At 26.3% G+C, this 27,617-nt stretch overlaps 2 protein-coding genes across 2 annotated transcripts; one reads left to right on the forward strand and one right to left on the reverse strand.

The window, feature by feature from the left end:
* Positions 1-233: 233 nt before the first annotated feature.
* On the reverse strand, positions 234-17,686 carry LOC108724588 (uncharacterized). The gene is made up of 11 exons (XM_018451022.1): positions 17,505-17,686; positions 10,875-11,161; positions 10,617-10,788; positions 8,745-8,877; positions 8,434-8,587; positions 7,778-7,956; positions 2,468-2,690; positions 2,177-2,348; positions 1,318-1,450; positions 1,050-1,197; positions 234-470 (listed from the first exon to the last, which is right to left on the reverse strand). The coding sequence occupies exons 2-11, from the start codon at positions 11,059-11,061 to the stop codon at positions 286-288; spliced, it is 1,686 nt and encodes a 561-aa protein (XP_018306524.1). The 5' UTR covers positions 11,062-11,161; positions 17,505-17,686; the 3' UTR covers positions 234-285.
* A 4,411-nt stretch (positions 17,687-22,097) lies between these two features.
* LOC108724646 (uncharacterized) lies at positions 22,098-26,638 on the forward strand. The gene is made up of 5 exons (XM_018451104.1): positions 22,098-22,188; positions 22,883-22,969; positions 24,702-24,974; positions 25,372-25,530; positions 26,405-26,638. The coding sequence occupies exons 1-5, from the start codon at positions 22,113-22,115 to the stop codon at positions 26,551-26,553; spliced, it is 744 nt and encodes a 247-aa protein (XP_018306606.1). The 5' UTR covers positions 22,098-22,112; the 3' UTR covers positions 26,554-26,638.
* The last annotated feature ends 979 nt before the right edge of the window (positions 26,639-27,617 follow it).

The following is a 27,617-nucleotide window of genomic DNA, read 5'->3' on the forward strand; positions in this document are numbered from 1 at the left end:
ATGTTAAGTTTTTTAATCGAACATTCAGATATGATAATTGATAATCTGACATAATTTCATCACATGTTACATAAATTAATTGTTTAGTTACAATATTTATTCAAAACAAATAATGTATGCATACAATTACGACATACGTTTTTGTGCAACTTTTAATACATTATAAACATCTAATACAATACATTTTTTCATTTTATCATGGATAATTTTATCAGGAATTACACATAAATTAAATATATAATTAAAATAATTATTTCATTTAAAATGAATAATGTGCACACACATTCATGGCATACGTTTTTGAGCAAAAACCTGTAATACGCGGTACACGTCTATTACCGTGTTCTGATCATTTTTTTGTTTATAGATGATTTGTGTTTCTGTATATTTACGTGCAAATTCTTTTTTAAATTCTTCTTTCTTGTCGAATGGCATATCTTCAATGAAATCAAGAAAAGACACAATAGAAGCTGCAAAAATTATATCAAATAATTAACTGAATGATATAATCTAATTTAATATTAGAATTAAATTATATAAATTAATTAATTAAATAAAACTAAACAAATGAATTGAGAAGAGTTCAAATTACATTAAGATTAATAATTATACAGGATGTCCCAAAATTCGCTACTCAAAATATTATAGCAAAATATTTCTCGAAAAATTGAGTAAAAAAGATATTGCAAAGATATTTGCAAATTTTTATTTTAAGCAATAATTTTTGAGATAATAATGATTTATGATCTATTACAGACTATGCTTTGATAGCCACATGATGAGTGTATGGTAATATTAATAAACGTTGATGAACGCGTACTTCAGCGCGTTTACTAATATTCATAGGTGACTCTCTAAACGTAGTCTATAATTAGCCATTTATATTTTAGAATTTCTATTGCTTAGAATAAAGTTTACAAATAACTTTTTTTACTTAATGTTTCGAAAACTTTCTCGATATAATATTTTGAATCGCCAATTTTGAAACACTCTATACAGTTATAATTACTAAAAATTTAACTTTTATATATCTGTTTAAAGAAAATTACAAAAAAATCTGTCCGGATTTTCATCAAAATGGAACGTTTCCCGATGGCTGCAATGATTGACCGTAAATCCAACAGTTTCAAGCAATTCTTTTAATTCTTTGCGAGGATTGACTGACTTTTGAAATGGCCAAATGTACTTATTTATATCCTGTATAAATATAACATTTTATAAATAATAAAGAGAACAGAAAATAATCAATAATATGTATTTAAATGTAATTATTATTAAAACTTTTAAGATAGTGGTATACTTAAGTAAAATATTTACCGTTATGTATTGTGCAAAACGAGCATCATGTGCCGATTTTTCAAAAGCTTTAAATATATTATGAGATGCTACAAAAAGTATAAGCATAGTTCCATTGGGTTGTAGCATGCGATAAATATTCTCAAATGCCTGTCTATTTAATAAAGAAAAAAAATTTTAATTAATTTATATATATATGAAGAATATTTGTGTTTAATTGCTTCGGTTATTAAGTAGATTATTTATCAGTTTAAAATTAATTATTGGTAAATTAATTTACAATTAAATATTTTACAGTAATGTCTTGATAATTAAGATCTTTATTACCCATATAATTAACACACATAATTAAGGTGCTTATTAACATCAATAACATTGAACTGATTGTACATATTAATACGAATTTGAAAATGTAAGATCTTATTTCAGATTTTCAATATAAGGCTACATTATAAATTGAGTAGTAATTAAGCATAATTCGAAGCAAACGTTTATAACTTATAAATCGATATTAAACCGACGATCTAACTAAAAATGTCAAATCTGTTTATTGTGTATCATACGTATTTCAATCGTTTTATAATCTATTTTATAATCTATATTTATATTTACAATACCTATAAACTATGGAAAATTATTAATGTAATTATTCAAAAAAAATTTTAAACAAATATTAAAATATTAATTTTAAAACATATCGATATTTCATTTTATAACATAGCGTTCGAGAAATATTATTAATGATAGTTATGTATAATATATTTTTTAAAATTATACACACATTATCAATGTCATTCTGTGCATATTTATAATTATCGCTTATTTATAAAAATTTTTGTAAAGAAAACAAAACTATTTTTATTGATAAAACTTTTCTTACTTGATATCATTGCACCAGTGTAAAGCATGGAATGAAAATATGAAATCAAACTCAGATGTGTATTTTGTAGGCAAATTTTTAGTTTGTATATCTAAAACGTCAAATTCGAGTTTTTTCGGCACACTGTATTTTTTGTTCGCATAATCAATCATGTTTTTTGAAACATCTGTACCTGTTATAAAATAATTGAATTAACTGTACATCATACAATTCTTAAGTAATAATTGTCACATGTAACAATTTATTTTAATATATTGCTACATGTTTTCATAGAAATTATTATTTTCTTACCAATTACTACTGCATTTGGATCAAGAGCCGGCAAAATCATGTCTTTTATTATATCTCCAGGTCCACAACCTATATCAAGGCATTTTCCAGATATACTTTTTAGATATTCCTCAAATTCATCAATCACAGCAGATACTTTTTCCCTTTGCAAGTTATTATTTAAAGTGTACTTGAATGGATTGTGAGAATGTTTGTTCGTATCACTACCGTTGGTCGTCATTATTTAACAACAAGAATATGTTTTAAAAAATACTAGAAATATCTGTAACACAATCGAATGTATTAAAAAAATAAAGGTAGGTCTTATAAATTTATAAGTACAAATTATTATTTGTTTAATTTAATGCATAGGTATGTCAAAATACATGTATACATGCACATATATAATATTTTATTTGTAAATTTTTAGATAAGGTACTATACATGATGTTTTAATAATATGTCAGTATAAATAATAAAAATCTTATTGGACTGTACATGTGCGTACACAACCAATAGGAAATAAAGTCTGTAATGGTTAAAGCTGGATCTTTGGTGCTTAAATAATTGCTGATAAATATTAAAATCTGTAAATAATATTGCGAAAAATATTAACTCGGCCAGGGATCAAATTCAGATCTCACATTCCGTGCGAGCGTCCTAAATCTGACCATCAAGTGACCTTAGTAACAGTCTTCACAATAACCAGTATATGTATGGAAACAAACGTCTTATTTCAGGAGATATGTGTAAACAATAAGAATCTTATTTGACCGTATATATATACATAACCAACAGGAAATAAAACTCATAATGATCGAAGCTGGATTTTTAGTGCTTAAATAATTCAATGTGAATTCATATACTGCGTATCAAATCCTGCCAAACTGCGCCAAATTAATTTTTCAATCTTGAAACGTTTGCTACATAATTTAATAATTTGATGCAATAGGCATCTCAGAAAAATCCGAATTCGATCTCCGACCGAGGTAATGTGAATTATTCGGAATAAATTTAGAAATTTTTTAATATGTTTATCAGCATCATTAAGATCTTTCTAAATCTTAATGATGCTGATAAACATATTAAAATCTGTAAGCCTATCAAATTATTGAATTGCTACGCAATTTAATTAGTGCAATTTAACTATCATATTACTATGATAGTTTTGTCAGTTAGCGTTTCAAAACCGAAAAATTAATTCGGTGTGCAGTTTGACAGAATTTGAGATACGTAGTATCTGGAAACACGGTAGTATCTCGGTGCTAAGACAAGCACTTTATTTCCTGCTATGAGCATAACTTCAGAAATAAATTTAGAATGTGAAAATTATGTAAACATTTGTACTATATTGATTTTGTTTCAGAATACAAATATTTTCGTGTTTCATTCTCATTGCAAACTAAGTTAGCGTAATATTTTCACACATTTCTGTCTTTAGTTAATTATAAACATCTTCACTTAAATATAAATACAGTAACAAAGATAGATAATCACAAAAGAGTTCTGTATTTTTTAAAACTAATAATATAATTATGCAAACAAGATTGCAAGAAGAATTATGCTATAAGAAGTCAATCGCGGTAATTCGAGCGTAATACAATTTATTCTTTTAACCAATAACGATGTCAAATTCGATACATTTATATATAATTCGATATACTTATATATATTTATATATACATGCGGAATATTTTGTCAATCATTAATTTATCGTTACTGACACTACTGTGGATGACTCGAATCAAAGTTGAAACGTATAGTATATATTTGACATCATTATTGGTTGAAAGACTAAATTGTATTGCGCTCGAATTACCGCGACTGACTTCTTACAACCCTTGTTTGCGAGGGGGTAACCACTAGCTGAAATACTGACTCACAGATTACATGATTTCATATGATTTCATTTGATTACAAATAATTTTTTTCATTACATATGAAGTAATTTGGTAAAATATACGATTTTATTTAATATTATATATAATTTCTCATGGTCGTATATGTAATTATCGGATTATACATAGAGATTTCATATGAATTTTATAATGATTTCGAGAACTCTGTTCCACGATTATATTAAGTGGTTACCCCGTCGCTTGTTTGCACAATTATATTATCTTCACATAAATTGATACTAAACATCTAGATAGAAACCAGCTAGACTAACTCAGTTTATAATAAAAACTAGTGAAATAAAAACCTTTGCTACCCAGAAACAAAATTAGAAGTAGATCAAACGTTTATATAAAATTTTAGTGTCCTGAATTCCGAAGTTATGTTCATATATTATGAAACATTTTATACAATTGATAAAAGTTTAAGAATATTTTTGCTTATAGATTTGTGAAGAGAAATATTTTCTATATACAAGATAAAAATTAGATCAGGTTGTATTAGATTTGTACAAAATATTAAATTCTTACACAACATTTTACGTTTATATATTTTAAATAATATAATAAATAATAAATTAAACATAGTAGATTACTGTTTAAAATAAAGAAATGTTTAATTATATTTATAATATTGCGAAGTTTTTATACAAAAAAGTGCATTTCTCTAATTTTCTGTGATTAGTTATAACATTCATATACAACTATTTTAATACACAACTTTATAAAAATATTAAGAGATATATGTAAGAATTATATACGGAGAGAATTTTCTTTTAAAATTTATCCTGAAAATATAATACAATAGAGTTGTGGTACAATATAATATTTTGAAGATTTTTACCATATACTTCAATAAAATTGACCAAATTTATTTTATACTTTATTGTAGTTTTATTAATGAATAAGAGAGATTAATCCAACACGAATAATCCATCGAGTATAGTAAAGAATCAGAAAATTACCGCGTGTATTGAAGATTAATGTACATCACTTCCCTTCACTGAGATATAAATGAATTTCTGAACAGTAGTTGTTTTACTTATATGTCACGACATATAAGAGACATCTATGCACGAAAATAATAAAAATAAATTAAAAATAATTAAAAGATATTACAGAATATTATGTTTTATTAATATCACTGCTTTGCTTGGAAAACATATTAAATATTATTATATACTACAAACTTTTTAATTTAAAATTAAAACTAATGTTATTATATTCATTTCTAATTTAAATATCAAAATTTATAGACATAAATATGGGCGCTCTATTTGAAAGAGAAAATAAAACCCGTATTCGTAATCAAACAGAAAATTATCGCATATTAAGATACTTAACTTTATTAAATTTGTGCAAGACATATAATTTTTTTTTTAAAAGAAAGAAAAAGGTGTAATGCAAAAATTTAAACAATGATAAGCAATTTCCTTTTACAACTTTTCTACATATATATTATTTCTTTTTATAAATTCTTATCTCTTTATATACTGTATAACGATTATATGATTTTCGTAACAATTAATTACAGCTACTGTGAAGCACTACTTACATGAACTTTTATATTTGAAGTAAATTAAATCGTGGTTACTTTCGTTGGAAATTCTTATTCTTCCGTGCTGTCCGTTCGTGGTTCCGTTCGCCTGACGTCTGATACTGTAATGAATATGCAAACGACGCGAACCGAAGTAAGGTAAAGAGTAGGTATGCCAAATGTCGTATGAAAGTTATATATTATAAATATGACCAAGAAACTCGTCATACATCTGAATCATTAGCCGGTATTTAGGGGGCATGTTTATTTTTCTACTGAGATAGGACTATTTTCTTTGCTGAGATAGAACTATTCCCCTAGATCCAATACAATCCAATTGGCGTAAAGCGCTCATTAAGCGCTGATTTCTGTTAAACGCAGCTATTTGACAATACAATGAACAGATATTGAGATCAAACGCATGCGCAAGTTTTAACTGAAGTTTCTTCTTTTATTCGTTATCTTACTTGTATGTTTTATTTCTAGCATATCTTTCTAACATTCTAACATTTAAATACTCTAGTAGGGGGAAACGGGATCATAACGCTCAGTGGATCGGACCGATCATCTTAATAATGAGAATTCTAACGAATAATATAGATTGCTTTTTATTTAATGTTTTACTTAATATAAAGTTTATCTAAAATAATACATTATTAAGCATATATGAATAACTACAAAAAAGATACATTTGATGAAAATTTTCAGTAATAATTCATATAAAAAGTAATGACATTATAATAACGTTTTTAGCATACTTAAATGCATGTACACAGTATTTTATGATTACTAAATGTAATGTGATTTTTAAAATTTTTCATATAAAAAAAATTAAATATAATTATCTACATTTTTTATTCTTTACAATTTTTTTTTACTACGCGGATGATCGAGATCATGAAAATCATGGAGCGCGGATCGCGGCGCTCAGGCGTGCGCCGCGAAAAAGGTTAAGTATATACCCATGTCTATGCTTCATAACTTGCATAACATAATTTATAATTGAAATTTATAATTTTTAATTTATAATAAATAATTGCATTATCAACAATGCATGTTGAAACTATTATTATAATTAAAAAATGGGTAATATTTTTCACAATAAATTTATTTAGTTTTTCAGCACATTTACATCGATAAATAAAAATTTAATACATCTAATAATTATTTGAATGTAGTTTTCTTTAAAGCGATGATCCTGTACTATATGTCTCTGCAACAAATTTGATAAAAAATCAATTTTAAATGAAAATATTAATAAAATTTCTTAAGTGATTGCCCCCACCCCATTCGCTCTTATCAATATGCTATTAAATAATCTTTTTTTAATTAAAAAAATAAAGTATAAACTTTTAATTTGTATTAATATATGTCTAATGTATGTACATATATTATATTTTACAGCTTTTTAATTAAATACGTTTTTATGTTTATGTAGAATATGTTTAAATAAGTTTCTTATAAAAATTTTAAATCTATATTCGCAATTAATAATTGGAAAAATCATTTCGAAGCATCAGATTTATTATCATATTTAGTTTTACAAATATGCAAATATGTATTAAATTTTTATAAAATAAAGATCTTGCAGTCAAATAATATTTAATTAAAGTATATAGGCTTATATAGATCGTAATTATTATACATACGCTTTATACATAAAAATTTCATTTTTGTAATATAGCAAATATCAATTTAGATATAAGATTCACATCTTATTCTAATAATTATAATCCAATTCTTAATAACTTATTCCGCTGTAAATTATGTATTTAGTAATTATTAGTATTAATATTATAAGATATTAGTATATATCAGTGCGAAATCTGTTTAAAAAATAATGTTACAATATATAAACGTCTTATTCTGTAATGGCTTATCTTTATGCAATTGTTATACATTCTTTTGTGCATAAACTACTAACGCTTTACATCGATCTAATACAAGTTCTTGATCATTATGTATTGATTTATAATAAATCTTTCTTCTCATATATTCATATGAAAGTACATTCTTAAATTCTTCCATCAAGACATATGGCATGTCTTCAATAAATGTCAAGAGGCATATTAGCGAATCTATTAAAATAAAAAAAAAATATATATTATATATACACGTACGCACACATACATGTGTGTGAGCAAAAGTCTAAAATCAACTTATATGACAATTTTAAGATACCCTTAAGAGTTCTTTAAGAAATACCGTCAAAATGTTTCACAAAGAACAACTGAAAGATATCATAAATTTCTTATACATCGATTTTATCCATTTATTCGACAATCTTTAGAAATTAATCTTGTTAACTAATGCGAAGATTGTAAAATGGTACAGGACTTTTCGACTCACAATCATTTTTTTTTTTATTGAGAATAGCACTATATATATGATTAGTGGAAGTTATTTCGGATATATCCTTTATATACATAAGTATAAAATTAGTCAGTGATAAACTACAATATACATAAATAAAATTATATGAAAAAAATTCTTCAAAGAACTAGTAATACCATAACGTAACATTATTTTTTGCTTATTTTAATAAAATGACTTACTCAAAAACTGCTGTACCATCGGTTTTTCGTCGGAGTATATCACCTCCCGAAGACTGCAATGATGAACTGTAAATCCGACACTTTGAAGTAGTTCCCTTAATTCCTTACGAGCATTTTTTGATTCTTGATACGGCGAAACATTTTTCATCGAATTCTGCATGAAAAGTAATTATTAACAGCTTATAATATAAAAGTTACGATGTGATAAAATATATTATAAAAATAATAAAAATAGTAATAATATAAATCAAATAATAATTATAATTCAATAATATATTACTTAATAATTTAACATGTATATTATAATTTACAGGTATGTATTGTGCGAAGCGGACGTCTTGCTCCAAAAATTTTAGAACCTCAAATAAATCATGAGATGCTATTATATACACAAGCATAGTTGCATTAGGCTTTAGCATTTGATAAATATTCTCGAAGGCTTTTCTGTTAAATAAAACAGATAAATTTGTAATTAATTTTTAAAGAACACATTAATTAATAAATTAAATAATTATTAATATATTAATTTATACATTTATTAATAATTAAATTAAAAAGGTCTCATTTAATTTAAATAATTAAAAAATGATAATGAAAGTAGGACTACGAGTGCAAGGTCTAATGCAAATTTATTAAACACAATAATCAAAGTTTCATTCTAACAAACGTTTCGACTCCATGATCGGATCATTCTCAATGTTAATAGCTTTTATACATATTTAAATTTAAATCGGTATATCTTGATTGTTATCGTTTTACATTAATAATATTCCAAAATCAAGTATATCCTAATAATTATAACTCGCGACTAAACGAATTTCTTGTCTGTCACATCCAGCATGTGTTACACATATAGGCCGAAAGTATAGTGATAATAGAGTCCAAATATTTTGATTATTATGACATTTAACATTAATTCTGAAATTATAATAGTACATACGATAAAAACCAATACTTATAAAAATTCTGAATTGAATCAGTAGGACTAAATTAAACATATGAGTTCAAATCACAATCAAAAATATTAAATATACTAGACTAGAAATGAACGATATGCATATTCAAAATAACAGTCCATTATATAAATTTACAAAAATACCTCGTGAACCGTTGCAATCCATTGTAAATACCAGAAACCAGAATTAAGATATTTTGCAATAAGAAATCCAGAAACTCAGTTTTCTTAACCGTCCTAATTTAGGAAAATTTTTAACAGGAATTTCGATCTATATTTGACAATGTATAGACAGAAATAATATACCAAAAATTGGCTGCTGCAGTCAATTAAAAATGATATGCCATATTTTACTATTTAATTTGCTGGAGCAGCTAATCTTTTCTTTCAATCTATATATACATTTTTTAAAATTTAGTCTTATTGATTAATTTCAGAATTTTTATAAGTATTAATTTTTACCGTATGTTATACTGTCATAATTTTATAATTAATATTTAATATTATAATCAAAATATTTGAACTCTATTATCACTAAAATTTCAGGTTATATGGACAACCCATGCTAGATGTAACAAGAAATTCGTTTATTCACAAGTTATAATTATTAAGATATATTTGATTCTGGAATATTATTAATTTAGAGCGAGATGACAATCAAGATATACCGGATTAAATTTAAATTTATATAGAAGCTGTTAAAATTGAGAATGACCCGATTGGGATCGGAACATTTGTTGGAATAAGACTTTGTTTACTGTGTTTAATAAATTAGCATGCAGACTTTTTGCTTGGTTCGTGGTCCTATTTTCATTATTATTTTTTGACATTTATTAATATATATTTAAAAAATGTTTTTCTTAATATAATCATGCAAAACATATGATAAAATCATATACTTTCCTCTATTATGTTCATTATTCTTTTAAATGTCATTATATGATTGTCATTATATTCTTTTAAATGTTATTATATGATCACTATATTATTATGATATCAAAGAAATATCAAGAAAGTTATTAGCAACAATTACGTTTAAATGTAAAATAATATCGTGTGCATAAATTTATTTGTAATGTTTTATTCTAAAATTGTTTCATGCGTACGTACAATACGTTTGGAAGAAAAAGTTAATTACTCTTGTATAAAAAGGTTATTAAAAAAGTTTATTTAATAAGGCTTTATAATATTTTAGCTTAAATTATATTTTATATGACATATTGCTTACCGAATGTCTCTGCACCAATGCAAAGTTTGAAACGAAAATATGTGATCAAATTCAGAAATATATTTCTTAGGCAAATTTTTAGTTTCAATATCCAATATTTCAAATTGAAGTTGTTTTTTGTCACTAAATGTCTCATTCGCATATTTGATCATGGTCTCCGAAATATCCGTACCTTCACAAAATGCAAGCGTTGAAAAAAATATATAATTATAACGTCAATTTTTGTTATTATATTTCTGCAGTTTATTATTCTTTTACCAATTATTTGTGCATTTGAGCCAAGGGAGGGTAATAGAAAATCTTTTGTTATATCTCCAGGTCCGCAGCCAATGTCCATACACTTTCCACGTATATTTATTAAATCTTCGCTAAACTCTTCGATTATAGATGATATTCTATTCTTTTGAACTTTGTCAAATTCACTGTATATTCTTGGATTCTCCATAACTGTGTCAACTTCAGTATAGTAGTTTTGGACGTAATATGCTGCGATATTATCAACTTACAGCAGATTTACAGCAGACTTATATACTCAACGCTGCCACCTAGTTACCAAACCAAAAAAGTAAAATAGTTACTAAGATCTACTTTGTATTGTATAATAAAGAAAGTGACAAAGAATGATCTTTAAACATTAAAATAGTGTCAAAAAATGATATTTCTTATTAATTTGGTATAATTAAGACTATTAATTTCCTCTATAATGAGGCATATAATAATTTGTGAGCAATTGTAATTAGAAACATTTAGGCTTCAGTTTAGGAATGTATCTGAGTCGTTTTTACAAATGTGTTAATATTTATACTTTAAACAAACTGTATATATGTATAATTAAAATCGCTATTTTTTAACCATTATGACCTATCTATGATAAGATTTGTGTACATTTAGTTAAAGAAACGTCTGCAAGCCTTATCTATCGTAACTATCCTAAGTTATGCAATATCTTAACTTATCTTAACTTACTGTTAATGATATATAAGACGAATATAAGACAATATAAGACGAATAGTCTTATATACACGTATATGTATACATAAACAGTAAAAAAATATTTTTCACATAATTAGAAGTGTAAACTAAAGTTAACAATAAAATAATATGTAAACAATAAGTTTGGTTATATATATTAATTACTTCAACAAATAATAGAAGTTTGGAATCATTTTTATGAAAATAATAATTTATAAAAAATTATTTACGTAAATTTGGCGATTTTTTTATTATATAGTAAATAATTAAATCTTACAAATTTTAAAGTAAGAAATATGTAAAACAAACTCGATGAGATAAATTAATCGTTCAACATTGAAAATTATTGAATTTCTTGTTTACATTAAAAAAAATGGTAGGGTAGAGCGGGGCTATTTGAGCATAGGGGCAAGTTGGTCAAATGCAAATATTTAAATAACTAAAATATATATAGATACGTCTATGCTTGCGTAATGTAGCACAAAGACAGAGATTATTGTACCTTAATACAATAATCTGTGTCCGGTTATCAACAGCCAAATTGATATGTTACAAGCCTTACGATTCTGCTTAGAATTTATGCAGAAGTATAATAAAGTTATTTTATGGAAGATTATAAAAATTAAAATTAAGAATATCATTAGAATAACAAATAAGTTAATCTGCTGAAGAATTGATCTTTGGCGTTTTACAAATCGATATACATTGCATCAATGATCTTATCATGTTATTGACAACCACTTATATAAGACTTATATAAGACTGCACTGAAATGTGACTTCCTTTACATATAAATGAAGCTCGTGGTTATGAACGAAATTAAAAGTAATGAATGATTTAACTAAAAATTAAGTTACAATAGCTACTTAAATGTAACTTACTTAAATGAACATGTACATTAAATTTCATAAATTTTCATGAAAAATACGTTAAATTTCATGTACATGTACACAAATACACTTTACAGTTATAAATATATTAAATTTAATGTGATGTTATGAAAATAATTCAAATTGTGTAAATTAAAAGTATATTAAATTTCATGAAATTTTTAACAGTGTAGTATTGACAATTCCTTGAAGTACTTACATTAACAAGATGATATACACTATTTATTAATTTCAATTTAGCCCTAGATTCTTTTATTTCTTTGTAAAGGATGAACGTGATACATGTATTTTGCACTGCAAAAATGAGTACCTACTGCTATACAAATTTTCATACGTCGTATTTATATATTATTTATATAAAAATCCTCGGAAACTGTAGTTTTCGAAGGAACGGGATTAACCGGATTAGCCGGGTAATGTCTCCGTGAAAATAAACAAAATGCTCAAGGTCATGAGATGCTCGTAGTGATATGCAAAATATACTGTTCTGAAATCGATTAATTAACATCTACACAATGAAAAAACTTCGGTGTTTACCTTATGTGATACTGGGAAAACTTGTGAATAGGTGTAAAGTGGTATCATAATTGACTTCCAGGAAGGAGATATCGATCGAAAATTTACCTTAATCTCTTTGAGAAATACACGATATAGTTTGCAAGGCAAACAACAACATCAGTGTTCTTTATTTACATTGTATGCAGCGGAAGAATATGTGTTTCGTGAATCGTTTTAAAAAATTTTTTAGAAATTTTAATGATATTATGTTTTGTGTCAAATTTTGTGTCGCTGGTTTTATTTGTATAAAAACTTATTGTACAAATAAAACTGGTGATATAAAAGTTGATATAAAGCAAAAAGATAAAATCAAACATTATTTATGAGACAATGGATGAATGACAAAAAAAAAAGAAAATATCTATCACAAGATTTCGAAAATGTACAAGTATTGTAATCAATTTCATTGAAGTATAATGACAATTATAATTATGCTTTTCTGTGTCATAAAAAAATCTCCTTTTAAAATATTTAATATCTGTGTTTTTTTAAATAAATTGAAAACTGATTGTAATGTGTGTAAACTTGTTAATGTGTGTAAACGTGTATATAAGCTGCGAGTAGGCACGAGTATAATAATATTGAAACAATATCAAATAAAAGAGAAAGAGAGAGAGAGAGAGAAAGAGAGAGAGAAAAAGAGAGAGAAGTCAGAAAAGTCTTTCATTTTGTACCCATATTATTCAATATTTCATAATATACTTAACAAATGATTAGAGGAAAGTCGTCGCGATATCGACACTTTATTTTTAGACAATATTTCTTAAACAAAAGGTAAAAATAAAACTTTACAAACCTAAGTACAAACTGAAAAGTGTCTTTTATCAGATAGTATAAGCAGTTTTTATAATACTGTTTGCAATTTTGCAATAATTAATTTTTTCATAAGGTAAGTAAAAATGAGCGTCTGACAAAATGGGCTCCAATTTATTTTACAAGCATTATCTGTAAAAAGTACCTACAAATGAATGTATATAAGATTTTCCAGAATTTTTTCATTTCGTTATAAGACATTTTTATTGAATTATATGCATATTTATTTTATGCTGTTCTGCAAGATACAAATATGTAATGCGAAAGTTTTTCAAGAATTTTTCCACATATGCACGATTGTCTTCAGCTCCAATACATTTATTTGACACTATAAAGCACTATTATAAAGATTAAATTAGCTCATGGTCTGTTTTACAGACAGGTATGGTGGTTTAGGCTGCATCCCAATTTTAAATTTAAAATCGTATTATGAAAAGAATAAGAGAAAAAATAATATAAATAGAACTGATTTAGGAAACTACAAGCATTTAAAATGACATAATATTATCAATAATATAGTAACTATTATTTAAACCACGCAATTTGCAAAAGAAAATCGTAAGAATTTTATTTTCGCATTCGTAGAATTCGTTTTTAGCTGATTTGGTATAGAAACAAGCTATAAATATACGAATTATGAGTTTGTACTTCTTTAATTAGAATTCTTAGAAGATTCTAAACAGATCATGATTTTATTAGTATTAATAAAGTGTAATAGTCAGTTTCTAAGAAATAAGGGGGTGTCACTTTAGGAGACCTGTGTCAGTATCGGCGACTTTCCTCTATATACCTGTACTGCCCAAATTTTATTCAAATTATCTTTTTATGTTACTAATGTGACAAATGCACTTTTATATTTTTACTATTATATTATTATCGTATTTCTCCTTTTCTTTGTTTCAATTTTTACTTAGCTGTAACCACATGTAACTAAACTTCAACTGACTATGTCATCTGTTTAAACATGCAATACGAGGAGCATGGCTACATGATTTGTTAAAGTTGTTCCCTTTAAAGGAATTAAATTAAATAGCTAATTTTTGGTCTCGCTATGACTATAAAATCATACGTTTATAATTAATAATTTTTGGCTGTCAATGCACATACATAGTATAGTTCATTGTAATGAATTCCACTAGTATGAATATACATGTATGTGTTATATGTGTGTGTATATACAGGGCTTTCAACAACCATATGCGTACATACATACTAACTAATGTATAATTAATTAATATCTATATATATGCAATATAAATGTTTAAACGTTCGCGTGCATTAGATATGTTCACGAAAATATTTATACATTCAGTATTACAAAATCAAGAATAACAAAATTTCAGTAGAAGCTTCGTTTTTTAATTATAATAATTATAAAAATGTTTAAACATTCGTACATTAAGCAGTTTTACGTGCATATTTGATCATTTAGAATTGCAAAATCGAGAATAATAAAATTTCAGTAAAACTTTGTTTTTTAATTATGAACATTTACATGCATTAGGCACATTCACAAAAATATTTATATATTCAGTATTACAGAATCAAGAATAACAAAATTTTACTTTTTGCTGTGTATTTTAATTATATAATTATAAAAATTTATAAACATTCGTGCATTTGGCACTTTTACGTACATTGTTAGAAATTTCTTAATGACTTTTAATTACTATAACATGTAAAGGAAGCTTGGTTCAAGCCCAAAATTTCTTAATGACTTTTAATTATCATGTAAAGGAAGCTTGGTTCAAGCCCGTCAATGAAAAATAATGAATGTTGTATATGAATATTCATTTACTGATGTCTTAAATTTCATTAACATATGTGTTACTTTTAATGTATATTTTTATTGAATTTAATATACATTACTTTTACATGGGATATGTGTGAGTGTGTGTGTATATATGTATATATATTTCACGCATATTGCAGCGTCAGCTAAAAGTCACTGCAAATTACAAGCATATATAATACTTTCATATATGGTACATATAAGAATATAAGAATGTGAATTCATCAATGGAAGTATAATGTTGATTCTACAATGAGTCAGAAATCTCAAATCTTAACCAGCCTTAACCTAAATAAGTGACTATGATTTTTCCCATCTACAAGCTGTTAATTATACAGCAAGTCGTTTAGCTCGACTAATGGGAACGAATAAAATCGAATTTGATCAGACTTAAGAAAATCGGTTATAATCTTATTGTTAGTCGTACAAGTCGACTGTTGACCAACTTCACCGCGATTCATCGATAAGACCGACTACTACGCGATTCATTATAGAATCAACATTATACTTACATTGATGTACTTACATTCTTATATTCACAATATGCACTAATAAACATAGCACTTTTCACGGCAATCATAATCTCGATACAAGCGGATGTCCAGAATAGTCTAGAGATCAGTAAAAACAGTTGGTGGGTTTGTTTCGCACAATCGCCGCGAAAAGCGCCAAAATTTAATGAACACGTACATTAAAGTTTACTTAATATACAGTGAATTGAAATATTATTTATCTCCGTATATTAAAAGTAGGGTAGGACGGGGATAGTTGAGCCACTTTTTCTTTAAATTATTATAAATCTTCACACAATTATGATAGACTAATGGTAAATGCTTTAAAACGTTGTATGTTTATCTACCTCAACAATTAAGTACTTATAAACCCTTAATATATCTCGTAAATTCGAAAGAAATTACGTTAATTGCAAGGATGCAAAGTGGATCAATATGCCCCACCAATGGGGTATATTGGGCAACTCTGAAGGGCAAGTTGAGCCATGAAGGTAATTAAGGTGTGTATTTAGGTATGAAGTAAGGATGTTAATAAAATTAGGTTTATTCAATGCGTTTTTGCACGAAGTGAATGAATCTGGCAAAAAAGAGTGTCCCGCGAACCAAGATATTAATTGTTAAAGTTGACAGATATTCAGGTTATGAAACCTGTCATATCGATGGTTATACAAATGGTTATATATATTATAAAAGGTTATACAAATTCTGTTTTATAAACAAATTCTCTACTTTAGAAACAAATTCTCTACTTTAGAAACAAATTCTCTACTTTAAAAATACAAATTCTCTGTTTTAAAAATACAAATTCTCTGCTTTAAAAATATACATTTTCTGCTTTAAAAACAAATTATATTTTATATATAATTTTTTTTCTGCACAGTAGAGAATTTGTGTAATGGAAGCAGAAAATACTTATTTTAGCTTAACTTACACGTTCTCGTGTCTCTTTCTGCCATTCATTGATGTAACAGATTTCCTAACCTATCGTCAACTTTAACGATTAATGTCTCGGTCCATGGGTCAGAATGACAGTTTTTTTACCAGATTCATTTATTTCGTGCAAAAATGCGTCGAATGAGCTTAATTTTATCAACATCAGAGGTAAGGAGGATAAACTTAACAATTACCGAAAGAATAGATTTCAATGTATAAGCGGGGTTAGTTGGGTCACTTGACCCAACTAGTCCCATACCGATGTCGGCTCAAATATGATTTTATAACAACAAAACTGTAAATCAAATAACAACTTTCATGTTGAAATTACAAAGTATACTAATAACTTGTAATAAAAGAGTATATTTGGTTTCTTTTAAATGTTTCAATTATTACGTAGACCAAAAAGAATACTTACGTAATGACTTTACTTTCACTACACAAAACTAAAAAAGCTGTTATATCTTTCGACTGACGATCGAGCGAAGACGGACGTACTCAGCGCAGTAATCTGCATCTCCGTACTTGTCTGATGCAAGAGTGACGTGTTTGTACACGCCTCGGTTACCGATATATTTAACGTTGACCAATGTACCCCTATGCATATAGCCCCGCTCTACCCTATATTAAATTTCAATACACTTATATATTTTAATTTACTTGAATTTAATTTCATTAACATATACATTAAATATCGTTTCAGTTACGAGTGATTTAAATATCATTTACCATTGTATACTAAAAGTTCACGAAATTTCATGACATTTTTAATAGTGTAAATTAGACGTTTAAAATTACAAAATCAGGAATGATATAATTTCAGTAGAAGCTTCATGTTTTATTTAAAAATATCTAATAATCACCTTCCTAAGAATTTTTTACGTAACTATTTAAATATTTGTAAATAAAAAATGAAACCTACATCGTAATTCTATTATTCTTGATCGCCATCTTATTTTTTATCATACAGAATTATTCCATAGATTTTCTCCAACCTGTTGCCGAACATACCCTAAAATAACGTTAAAAAAAAATTAAACATTTGAAAAAGTAAATTTGTGCATATCAAACCCTTCAATTATATTTGAAACTTGACATGCTGGTAAAATTTGATTTGCGACATCATTTTCAGCAGCCAAAAATCTATAAAGAACTTCTTGTTAGGTTCAAAATAATTTTGGACAGTAAACTAATGTTATTCTCATATGTGTGTACATTATCATATGTAAAAATAATTAAAAAACAAAATAACTTCTTTTAGATGCTAAATAATAAATTAAAAATAAACTACAGTGCTTAACCGCGGTATATCAAATTATTTCTATTGTATTGAAATGTTCATAGATGCACTTAAAGTGTAAAATTGTACTTTTTATAAATAAGTATTCCTTATTTGCTTATGTGTCGTAAATAAAATTTTTTATATCACACGCGCTCACTCAAATTGGCATAATCAATGAATTAATTCAATAATATCAAGTCCTGCTATATATACATTCGATTATCATAAACTTTACATTTTTTTTTAATTAAAAAAGTAAAGTACAAACTTTTAATTTGTATTAATTTATGTCTAATGTATGTACATATATTTTGCAGCTTTTCAATTAAATACGTTTTTATGTTTATGTAAAATATGTTTAAATAAGTTTCTTATAAAAATTTTTAATCTATATTCGCAATAAGTAATTGAAAGAATCTATTACGTCCAGTAGACTCCACGATTTCTTCGTTTCGCAACCGTTCGATCAATAAAGTAAGATATGAACAAATTCAATTGATAACACAAATAACTTTGTGTTATCGATTGAAGTAACTTTCCCAACGGGAAACTATGTTTATTTAGAATTTTTTAGAATAGTTTTTTAGAATAGATTTTTTTAGAATAGAATATAGTATAGTTTAAACTACATTTCTAAGAAATTAAAAAAATTCATTGAAAAATTTTATCATCATTTTGTCTTTGTCTTTTATTATATAATACAATACGGTAGTGTGACGTCAAGAACGTAAAAATATAAAATAAAACTGGGCATGTGACCGCATGATGCGAAGGGGAAGATGGGGGAACTGTGCGCAGCGGGTAATTGTGCGTAAAGCAAAAGTCGTAGGAAATGAATGAATTATGGAATGTTGACAAAGAAATCAGAAAATATATTTATTATATTGCAATATAAATATATATTAAATAGGGGAGAATGGTCTAAAACGGACCGTGTTCCAAATAGGACCTTTTTAATTTAAACGAATACGGTTAAGCAGATTTGCGTACTATTTATAATGTAAAGTCCTTATAAGACACCGAACATGCGATAGCAGTTTGACAGTTCTCTGTCATAACATTCATAAAATAGAGGCAAATATGTATTTTCAGTCATCTTGCGAAAATTTTTTTAAAAAAGAAAATCCTTGTAAATCATTATTTAAAAGGTGTTAAAAATTTGGAAAGTAATTAATTTAAGATAATTAAAGAGTGTAGAATTCAAAAATATCAAGCATTTCGTGATCACTTTTGCGGTTTATTGTAAAATTTGTTCCAAAGTTCGAAAGGACCCGTGTCCAAATCGGACAGTACAGTGAATAACTTATAGGCCTGGTTGTAGTACTGGTGATTGGCTGACCAGATCTGGTGGTCCAAGCAATTAAATCAGTAAAATATCATGAGTCATCAGACTCAGATTAGTTGAGTTTTATTGATTTCAATTCTAATAATATAAATAGTCAGTAATTTTTTTTTCCGAAAAAATTTTTATCTTTGACTGTCAAAGTGCTCATTTTTACTCAATACTAAGAGAAATACATTAAAATATTTTAAAATTTTATCTAAAAATCCATAAAAATAAGAGTTTTCGATCTGTACCAGGGGATGGTCCGATTTGGAACCATCGGTTCCAAATCGGACTGGAAAGAGCGTTTTTACATTTTCCATTATAGTTCAACACAGGTGAGAAATACGTCAAAATATCCCCTATATTTTAAATATATATTATATATATTAAGCAAGCGCGAGAAATTTTTTCGCTTTTTCGTTTTTTTTTTTTTTTTGCTAAATACAACCTTATTGAATGAAAAGCTGTTCAATGTGAAGATACGTAATGGTAGAAGAATGTTTATAGTTTCTATTTCCATACTTATATCGCTTTGAACTTGGAAAACCATTCCAGGACAATAAATTTCCCATAGATGAGCACAATTCACCCACTTTCCCCTAATCATCACTGTGCTGTAATCAAATTCATGATGCTACCAATAACTTTATCCAAAATTTTAATATTAACAAATTTTCGATTGCAACTAGTGCGAATAAAATTGATGCTATCATTATTGAGAGATCGTGAGATCGATTCCATGAAATGTATCACTTCAACGATTGAAAATGCCTCGATTAGTCACACGCATAAACGCTCAGCGATTTGTCCGTCAAAGAGCTTTCAATATTATTATTAAAATTAGCAATGTAAATAAACATTAATATGCATACACATGCTATAATTATTCTCGATAGTACTGAGTGCTATTGCGCACTTGCACCTTCGATAGTATCTCTTTTCTGAACTGGGCATGCAGCTTAAAATTTCGAAGGCTTTAAAACACTCGCTTTAACATTTTTATTTACAACAAACAACGCATAAAACTTAATCAACGTATGAACAACGAATTGCACAACGGCACTTGGTACTGTTTGTTTGGACATTGCAACAACGACTATAGAAACAACTATCTCTCCCCTGTATAATCAGAGAGTAATGTATAATCATACTCTGATTATAACGGATAACAGAGATTATTTCATAATCAGAGTTATTGTATAATCAGAATGCATCTACCAACGTTGATTTGTATTCACACAAAAAAAATCTCATTTATATTTGAACCATCTATGTACATTTCTAATAGCATTTTCTTTTGGCTGCACTAGTGTACACTAAGGGTATGTTAAAGCCGTCGTACACAAAATTGACATAAAGGTGTATGTTTAATGTAAGTATAAAAATAGATTAAACTATGAAATCCTTAATATATTTTATTGTGCTGTTAAGTAAAATCTGTATTTTATAATTCGAAATATTTGAATTTTACTTCTACACAATTTAAATCAGTGTATAACAGCCTTAATATACACTCAATATGCAATCAAGGGAAAACGGTATAAAAAATGAGAAAAATAAAGTTTTTTAATTTTATCATAATTTATCTTTACAGTTTATCTCTTATAAATTATCAGTCAAGAATTACTACACGTCTAACAAGAATGTAATTAATGATCACGTTCTTTTTTTTATACTTTACATATTTGCGTAACAGACAATATTTTTCTTTTTGCGCAAGAATTAGACTTAAATTTATATAATATTCTAATATTTAGGGATGCATCGGATATCCGAAAAGTATCCGGTATCCGGTATTATCCGGCACTTTTTTACTATACGACCGGATATCATTAGTATCCGGGAATATATCCGGTTGAAATTTTATATCATTAAATTGTTGATTTGTTATTATACACATGTTTTAGAAATAAGTATGCGTATAATATCTTATACATTGTTGCAAAATTACAATTTTTTTTCTACAGCCTTTTTTTTAGAAGACAATTTTCCGAAATCCGGAAAATGTCGGATATCCGACTCGAAAAAGTTGCCTTCTCTGATATCCGACCGGATACCAGATATTCGATATCCGGTATCCGGTAATTTTACGATCCGGTGTTGTGTTGTGTGTTAACTTACAATTAAGTTAAAAAAAAAATTAACTCGTCCAATCCTGGCTACGAACACATTATTATTCATAACGTTACTTTCATGAATTATTTTGTATACTCTGATGATATGATTAACAAACGCGTATTGTAATTTAACTGTGCACAATAATCCAGCTTCGCATTAACTCTAGCTACATACATAATTTTTTTATTTATCATTATCTTGCCAGTCGTATGACTTTACTTAGAAGGCCTTGCGAAGAAATATAAAACTCAGCGTTCTTCAATCAAGCGAGCTATTTGCAGAAATACTAAACGAATAATATGTTATTCTACACGCTTAGTGCAATCTGCAGTATTGTAACATTTGGATTTTTCGTAACTGGAGAATATATGCTTCGTAAGTACAGTTTAAGAAATCGTAACCTTTGCAATATTATTGCGTATAGATCTGTGCTTCATTCAATCTAATATTTTATTCAAATAAAAAGTTTATTGAACAAAATCTATGCAGAATTGGCACAAAAGAATAACTTCAACAGATACATGATATGGTATTAAGATAGAAAACAAATGGAAAAAAATGTTCTAATGCAGAATCGATTGCCGCAATCAGTTTTATTGAAATATCTAAAGTTTTATTGTTATAAGTTTTATTGAAATATCTCCCCATAAAATAATTAGATATTCTTCTGTATTCGTTAATTGTCCCATTACAACAGTGTCACTTTCTTTTATTAGACATTTATTTCGTGCTTTTATTGAGCAAGCACTGTTCTCATTTATACTTGCGATAATAATTTTTACATGTACATACATGAGCCAAAAGTATCACGAATTATAAAAGAAAAATTATTTAATAATATGTTAAAAAAAGATTGAAAAAGAATTTGCTCTTTGTACTCGAAACATAAACATCTGCAAATATATGATAACATACATTACACTTAAAAAAAAAATAATTTTTCTTTCATATTTTGAAATATATCATATTTTGAAATATATCATATTTATATATTATATTGTTAAAATAACTGCTGTGTTTTTATATTTTTACTCGTACTCTAATTTACTCTATTTTTATTTCCAATTAGCTGTATCTACCTGCAAGCAGGATGCAGCTGATAATTCAGCCTGTTTAAAACGAGCTTTCGAAGAAGCATGGCCACGATTTATTGCAGGTATACTAACAATTTATAAGTTCTCATTAGTCTAATTTTAATTTTGTAAATAAACTATATTTACATTACACTATATTAATATATTTACATATGTACATAAACTATATTCACATAATTACATTATTGTGTAAGAAACGCTTTTAAATCCATAAACCAATATGAATAGTGAATTGTGATTTACATAAATTCATAAAATTTTAAGTTTTCTTTAAAGCAATTAAAAAAACAAAACTTTTACTATTTTAGCGTTACAAGTCCTACAGTAAATGGCGCGCAGTGTATACATATAAAACATAGAGTTGACTTGAATAGTATACTTGTATAAATATTATTAGGCCAAGATTAACCATATTAATCTTTTCTTTACTTAATTGATTTATTTATTTAGCGGTCTAAATTAACATATCATTATTTATATACATTGACCTTTCAATACGTTATTTCCTTATATACTAATACATAATTCATAAAATTTTATATTTAACTCTTCGTGGTCACACTTCAAAAAAATCCACACGATGATTACTCTGTTAAAATGATCCGAACTGTTCCTGAATCATTTTTGAAGTGTTACTAAATCAATAGTATTGGTTCCATTGACTTTAAAAAATTACAGTATACAATTTCATCCTTTAAGAAAATGGAACAATGGCGTCAAAAATTTAATTTTAATACTAAAAAGAATCGTAAACGTTAAATTCGGAAAAATGAGTATTTTCACTTAAAAAATCATAACTTTTTAAATTTATAATATTTTCAAATACAATTTTAACCTAATTCTCTTAAGATGATGTACTGTAAAAAAAAAAAATAGTATTGTTACACGGCGTTTCAAAAGAGGTATTTATTTTGAAGGTAGAAGATGGTCGCTTTTTAGGTGTACAAAAGATGTTAAATTCGGGTAAAAGGATATTTGTCTTAGCGACGAGTCACTACTATGTCTCCTGATTTATATTATTGGTTCAAATTATTATTAATGTAAAAATCATTATTATTATTATTATTATTAATACTGTAGACAAATATAAGTGAAAAACGTAAAATGTAAAAAAATACATAGAAAACGTCACTCTTCGCTACAGCAATCTCAGTACACAAATACAGTCTGCTCTCTAAATTTAAATCAGTAGATAATCACTGATTCAGTGCCAGATATGCCACTGTTAATTAATGATTGAAATATGGTATCCCTAACCTAGTGAACCTTGCTTCAGTGTATAAGTGTAGCGCATTCAACGTATATATGGTATTGTAAGATTGGAATGTTATAATGTGCTAAAACATGCAAATATCGATATTTTAACTATATAATGCTCAAACTTCTTTTCTTTTATATTTTAATTTCACTGATTATCCAATGCCAAATGTACTAATATGATATGCCGATAATTCAGTACCAAGTATTGCCACTTCAAATTATCCACTGATTCAGATTTAGAGAGTGTGTTTATTACACATGGGTCGTAGACACAACGGACATTTTTTCCTCATCATTTTTTATCCTTACTTGAAGGACATAATCCACATCTTGTTTATTTTTGCAATTTAATACAAAAATTCGGAAGATTCTGAAATGCATAGCATGAAAGATGATGCTCGAATCATTTTGACCCAGAAGGACCACGAAGGATTAAGAGTCTTAAATTTTCCTTAAAATAATAAGGAATAGAAATCTTTTTAATCAAATTAATTCAAGATACAAATATTAATATTAATTTTATTATCTTGATAGGACTTCCAGAATTTGACTTTCCACCTTTGGACCCATTATTTTACGAATACGGTAAAGCTGTGCTTAATTCTAGCGAGATTCTACGAGCAGAATTAATTATGTCAAATATCACTGCCATCGGTTTATCAAAATCTCGTATTTTTAATGCAAGAACGCAGTTTCTTTCTCATGACGTTTTCCGTTTGGAGATTGAGGTACAAATACCAGAGTTATTTCTAAAAGGTGCTGCGAAAATAAATGGTTCTTTAAATGTATTCAGACTTGTTAATACAGGTACGATGATGAGTTTTATATAATCTACAGGAACAAAAAAATATAATTTATTTTGAATGTATTTCTATAATAATCAAAAATTAACCACATATAGTCTATGCATAAAATTATGTTTTGCATTAGAAATTAGTAAAATTATAATCTGATAATTATAATTATTTATTATTTTAATAGATCCGAAAATTTAACAATTTTACGTATATGGAAATGTTATATGTGTAATATATTAAACACATAAATCCATCTTTAACATAAAATTAATAAAATTATTGTTTTATATACACATACGCGTATATATGTAGTATTTTTTAAAGAAATAATCATGATTTTTTCTAATTATTGTTGTAATATGGACAAATACTCTCTATTTCCATCATTAAAACAATTTATATAACAGGTTATTTTAATATAACCTTGAATGATGTCAGAGCACTAGGGGAGATAACAGGACATGTAATAAACGATACATGGATTATTGAACAATTCCATATCACTCCATTAGTTGGGAAGTTTAAAATATATTATAAAGATTTGTCCGAAAGCACCAAAGAGCTTTGTAAGTATTAAATTGATTCAAATATACTTGCATTTGTTGGTATTTCGTCCAGTATGCTTTGAATTACTTAAATAAAGACTCATACTTAATTTACTGTTTAACAATAGATATATATTATATACACCTACTTAAATATATTTTCGACATAGAAGACTTCTGAAAAAAATTATCTGAATACAGTTAACATATATCAACAATTTAATTTAATGAAATCTGAATTATACAGATATTTTAATTTACGAGTTATACTATATCTTTATAATGTTATTTTTAACCATACGTATATGTACAAATTATGAATTATTAGTATTTGATTAATTATTCTAACTAAACATTTATCAGTTTAATTATTTTGAATAATTAATTAAATACTAATAATACATAATTTGTACATACGTACGATTAGAAATTATATTATAAATAGCTGTTAAATTCAAATATCTATAAATAATATGTATAATTCAGAAATTAAATTGTTGATATATGTTAGCTTTATTAAGATAATTTCAGGAATTCTTCAGAAATCTTCTAAATATTCTAAATTTATTTAGAAAACTTTTTACGATGCATTTATTACGTTAAATAAGTTATAATAATGAGATAAGAACAATTACTGATTTAAAAAAGTAAAACTTAGAAGTACATATGTTATTATACAAATTAGAATCATATTTTATCGTCCTTTATTGCAACGTTTTTATTTATTATTGCTATTTTTCTAGTAATATTCTAATTTTCTAAATATAACATCACACGATAGAAATAATTATCTGTGTAATTACATTTATATTTATATATTGTAATTTTATTCATATATTTTCCTAATTTGTTTTTTTTCTGAAATACGTTGTTATGTATCTATTTTTATTTTCAGCTGATCTTGTCATAACTTTTGTAAATGAATTCTGGCCTGCGATTTATCGAGCAGTATTACCAACCATGTCCAAAGAATGGGAAAAGTTTTATATTGATTTGGCCAATAGGTTATTCGCAAAAGTTCCCTTCTCAAAAGTGTTTCCATAAAATTTATACATTTATTTCACATCATTATAGTGTAAATTATTTGTAAAATTAAAAACACATTTAGTATTATAAGTGCAAAGATATATGGGCGATTTCTCTAAAGCTCTGTAAGTTAACCTTTGTTTTGTAAATTAACTATTGTTTGTGAGCAAAATAAATGAATAACTTAAAGTATTAATTGAAACGCAAAATTATTCCTCACCTGTTCTTCATGTCCTTAGATTATAAACAATATCATATTTCCGAAAAAAATATTATCTTTTAACTAAAAACAAAGAAAAACGTTTTGAAAATATTATAACTTATTCTCACAGCCTTTTCAAAGGATTAAATTGTAAAGAATTAAATTTTTTATTACTTGAGCACATAAAGAGTGTTAAAAACCCTTTTCCTTTCTTTTATGCATTATTAATCCTTAGTAACTTCTTTAAATACAAACTATTACAAGATCGACAATTGGTAGTTAACAAAACAAATTTTTTATTGTTAATGCTTATTCTACTTTTTAATCTAAAATAGCAGCAGAAATAAAAAATAATAAAATAAAGCTGTAAAAGAATTAATATTTATATAGTGATTGAAAATTTAGGATTTAATTAAATCCTATAATACGAAAATTACATATAAACTTAGCAAATTCAATTTTATTTTTGTATTACTTCTCAACTGTTAAAATTTGCTATTTCTCTTCATAATAATTTGTACATATTTAGGTATTAAAAATTATATATAAATATAAATTATTTTATATAAAAAGAATTATATAAATATATTTTGTTTGTTAATGTTAACAATGCGGCTCGTAAATTAATTTATAAAATTACATCACAAAATATGTATTCTATAAAACAAATTTGCATTGCAAGTTAGTTATATACAATATTCTAAAATTTAACGATAGTTATAATCAAACACACTGTAAATATTTACGTCTATTAAGCTGGCACAACCACTTCAACACAATCAAACGCGACTTATACCACATTTTTTTGCTATTTTTTTGCTAATTTTTTGCTCTATTCCCGATTTTTTTGCTCCAGCCGATTCGCTAAAACCCATGGCTG

Source organism: Mycetomoellerius zeteki, unplaced genomic scaffold (genome assembly GCF_001594055.1).
Source record: "Mycetomoellerius zeteki isolate Tzet28-1 unplaced genomic scaffold, Tzet1.0 scaffold31, whole genome shotgun sequence".
Classification (NCBI taxonomy): Eukaryota; Metazoa; Arthropoda; class Insecta; order Hymenoptera; family Formicidae; genus Mycetomoellerius; species Mycetomoellerius zeteki.

Coding starts and splice junctions, on each gene's coding strand:
- LOC108724646 (XM_018451104.1), top strand. CDS start 22,113: ATGTTATTCTACACGCTTAGTGCAATCTGCAGTATTGTAACATTTGGA. Junction 22,189..22,882: donor AACTGGAGAATATATGCTTC/GTAAGTACAGTT, acceptor ATTTCCAATTAG/CTGTATCTACCTGCAAGCAG. Junction 22,970..24,701: donor ATGGCCACGATTTATTGCAG/GTATACTAACAA, acceptor TTATCTTGATAG/GACTTCCAGAATTTGACTTT.
- LOC108724588 (XM_018451022.1), bottom strand. CDS start 11,061: ATGGAGAATCCAAGAATATACAGTGAATTTGACAAAGTTCAAAAGAAT. Junction 7,957..8,433: donor GATGGTACAGCAGTTTTTGA/GTAAGTCATTTT, acceptor TTATTTTAATAG/ATTCGCTAATATGCCTCTTG. Junction 2,691..7,777: donor TAGTTTATGCACAAAAGAAT/GTATAACAATTG, acceptor TCTTGTTGTTAA/ATAATGACGACCAACGGTAG.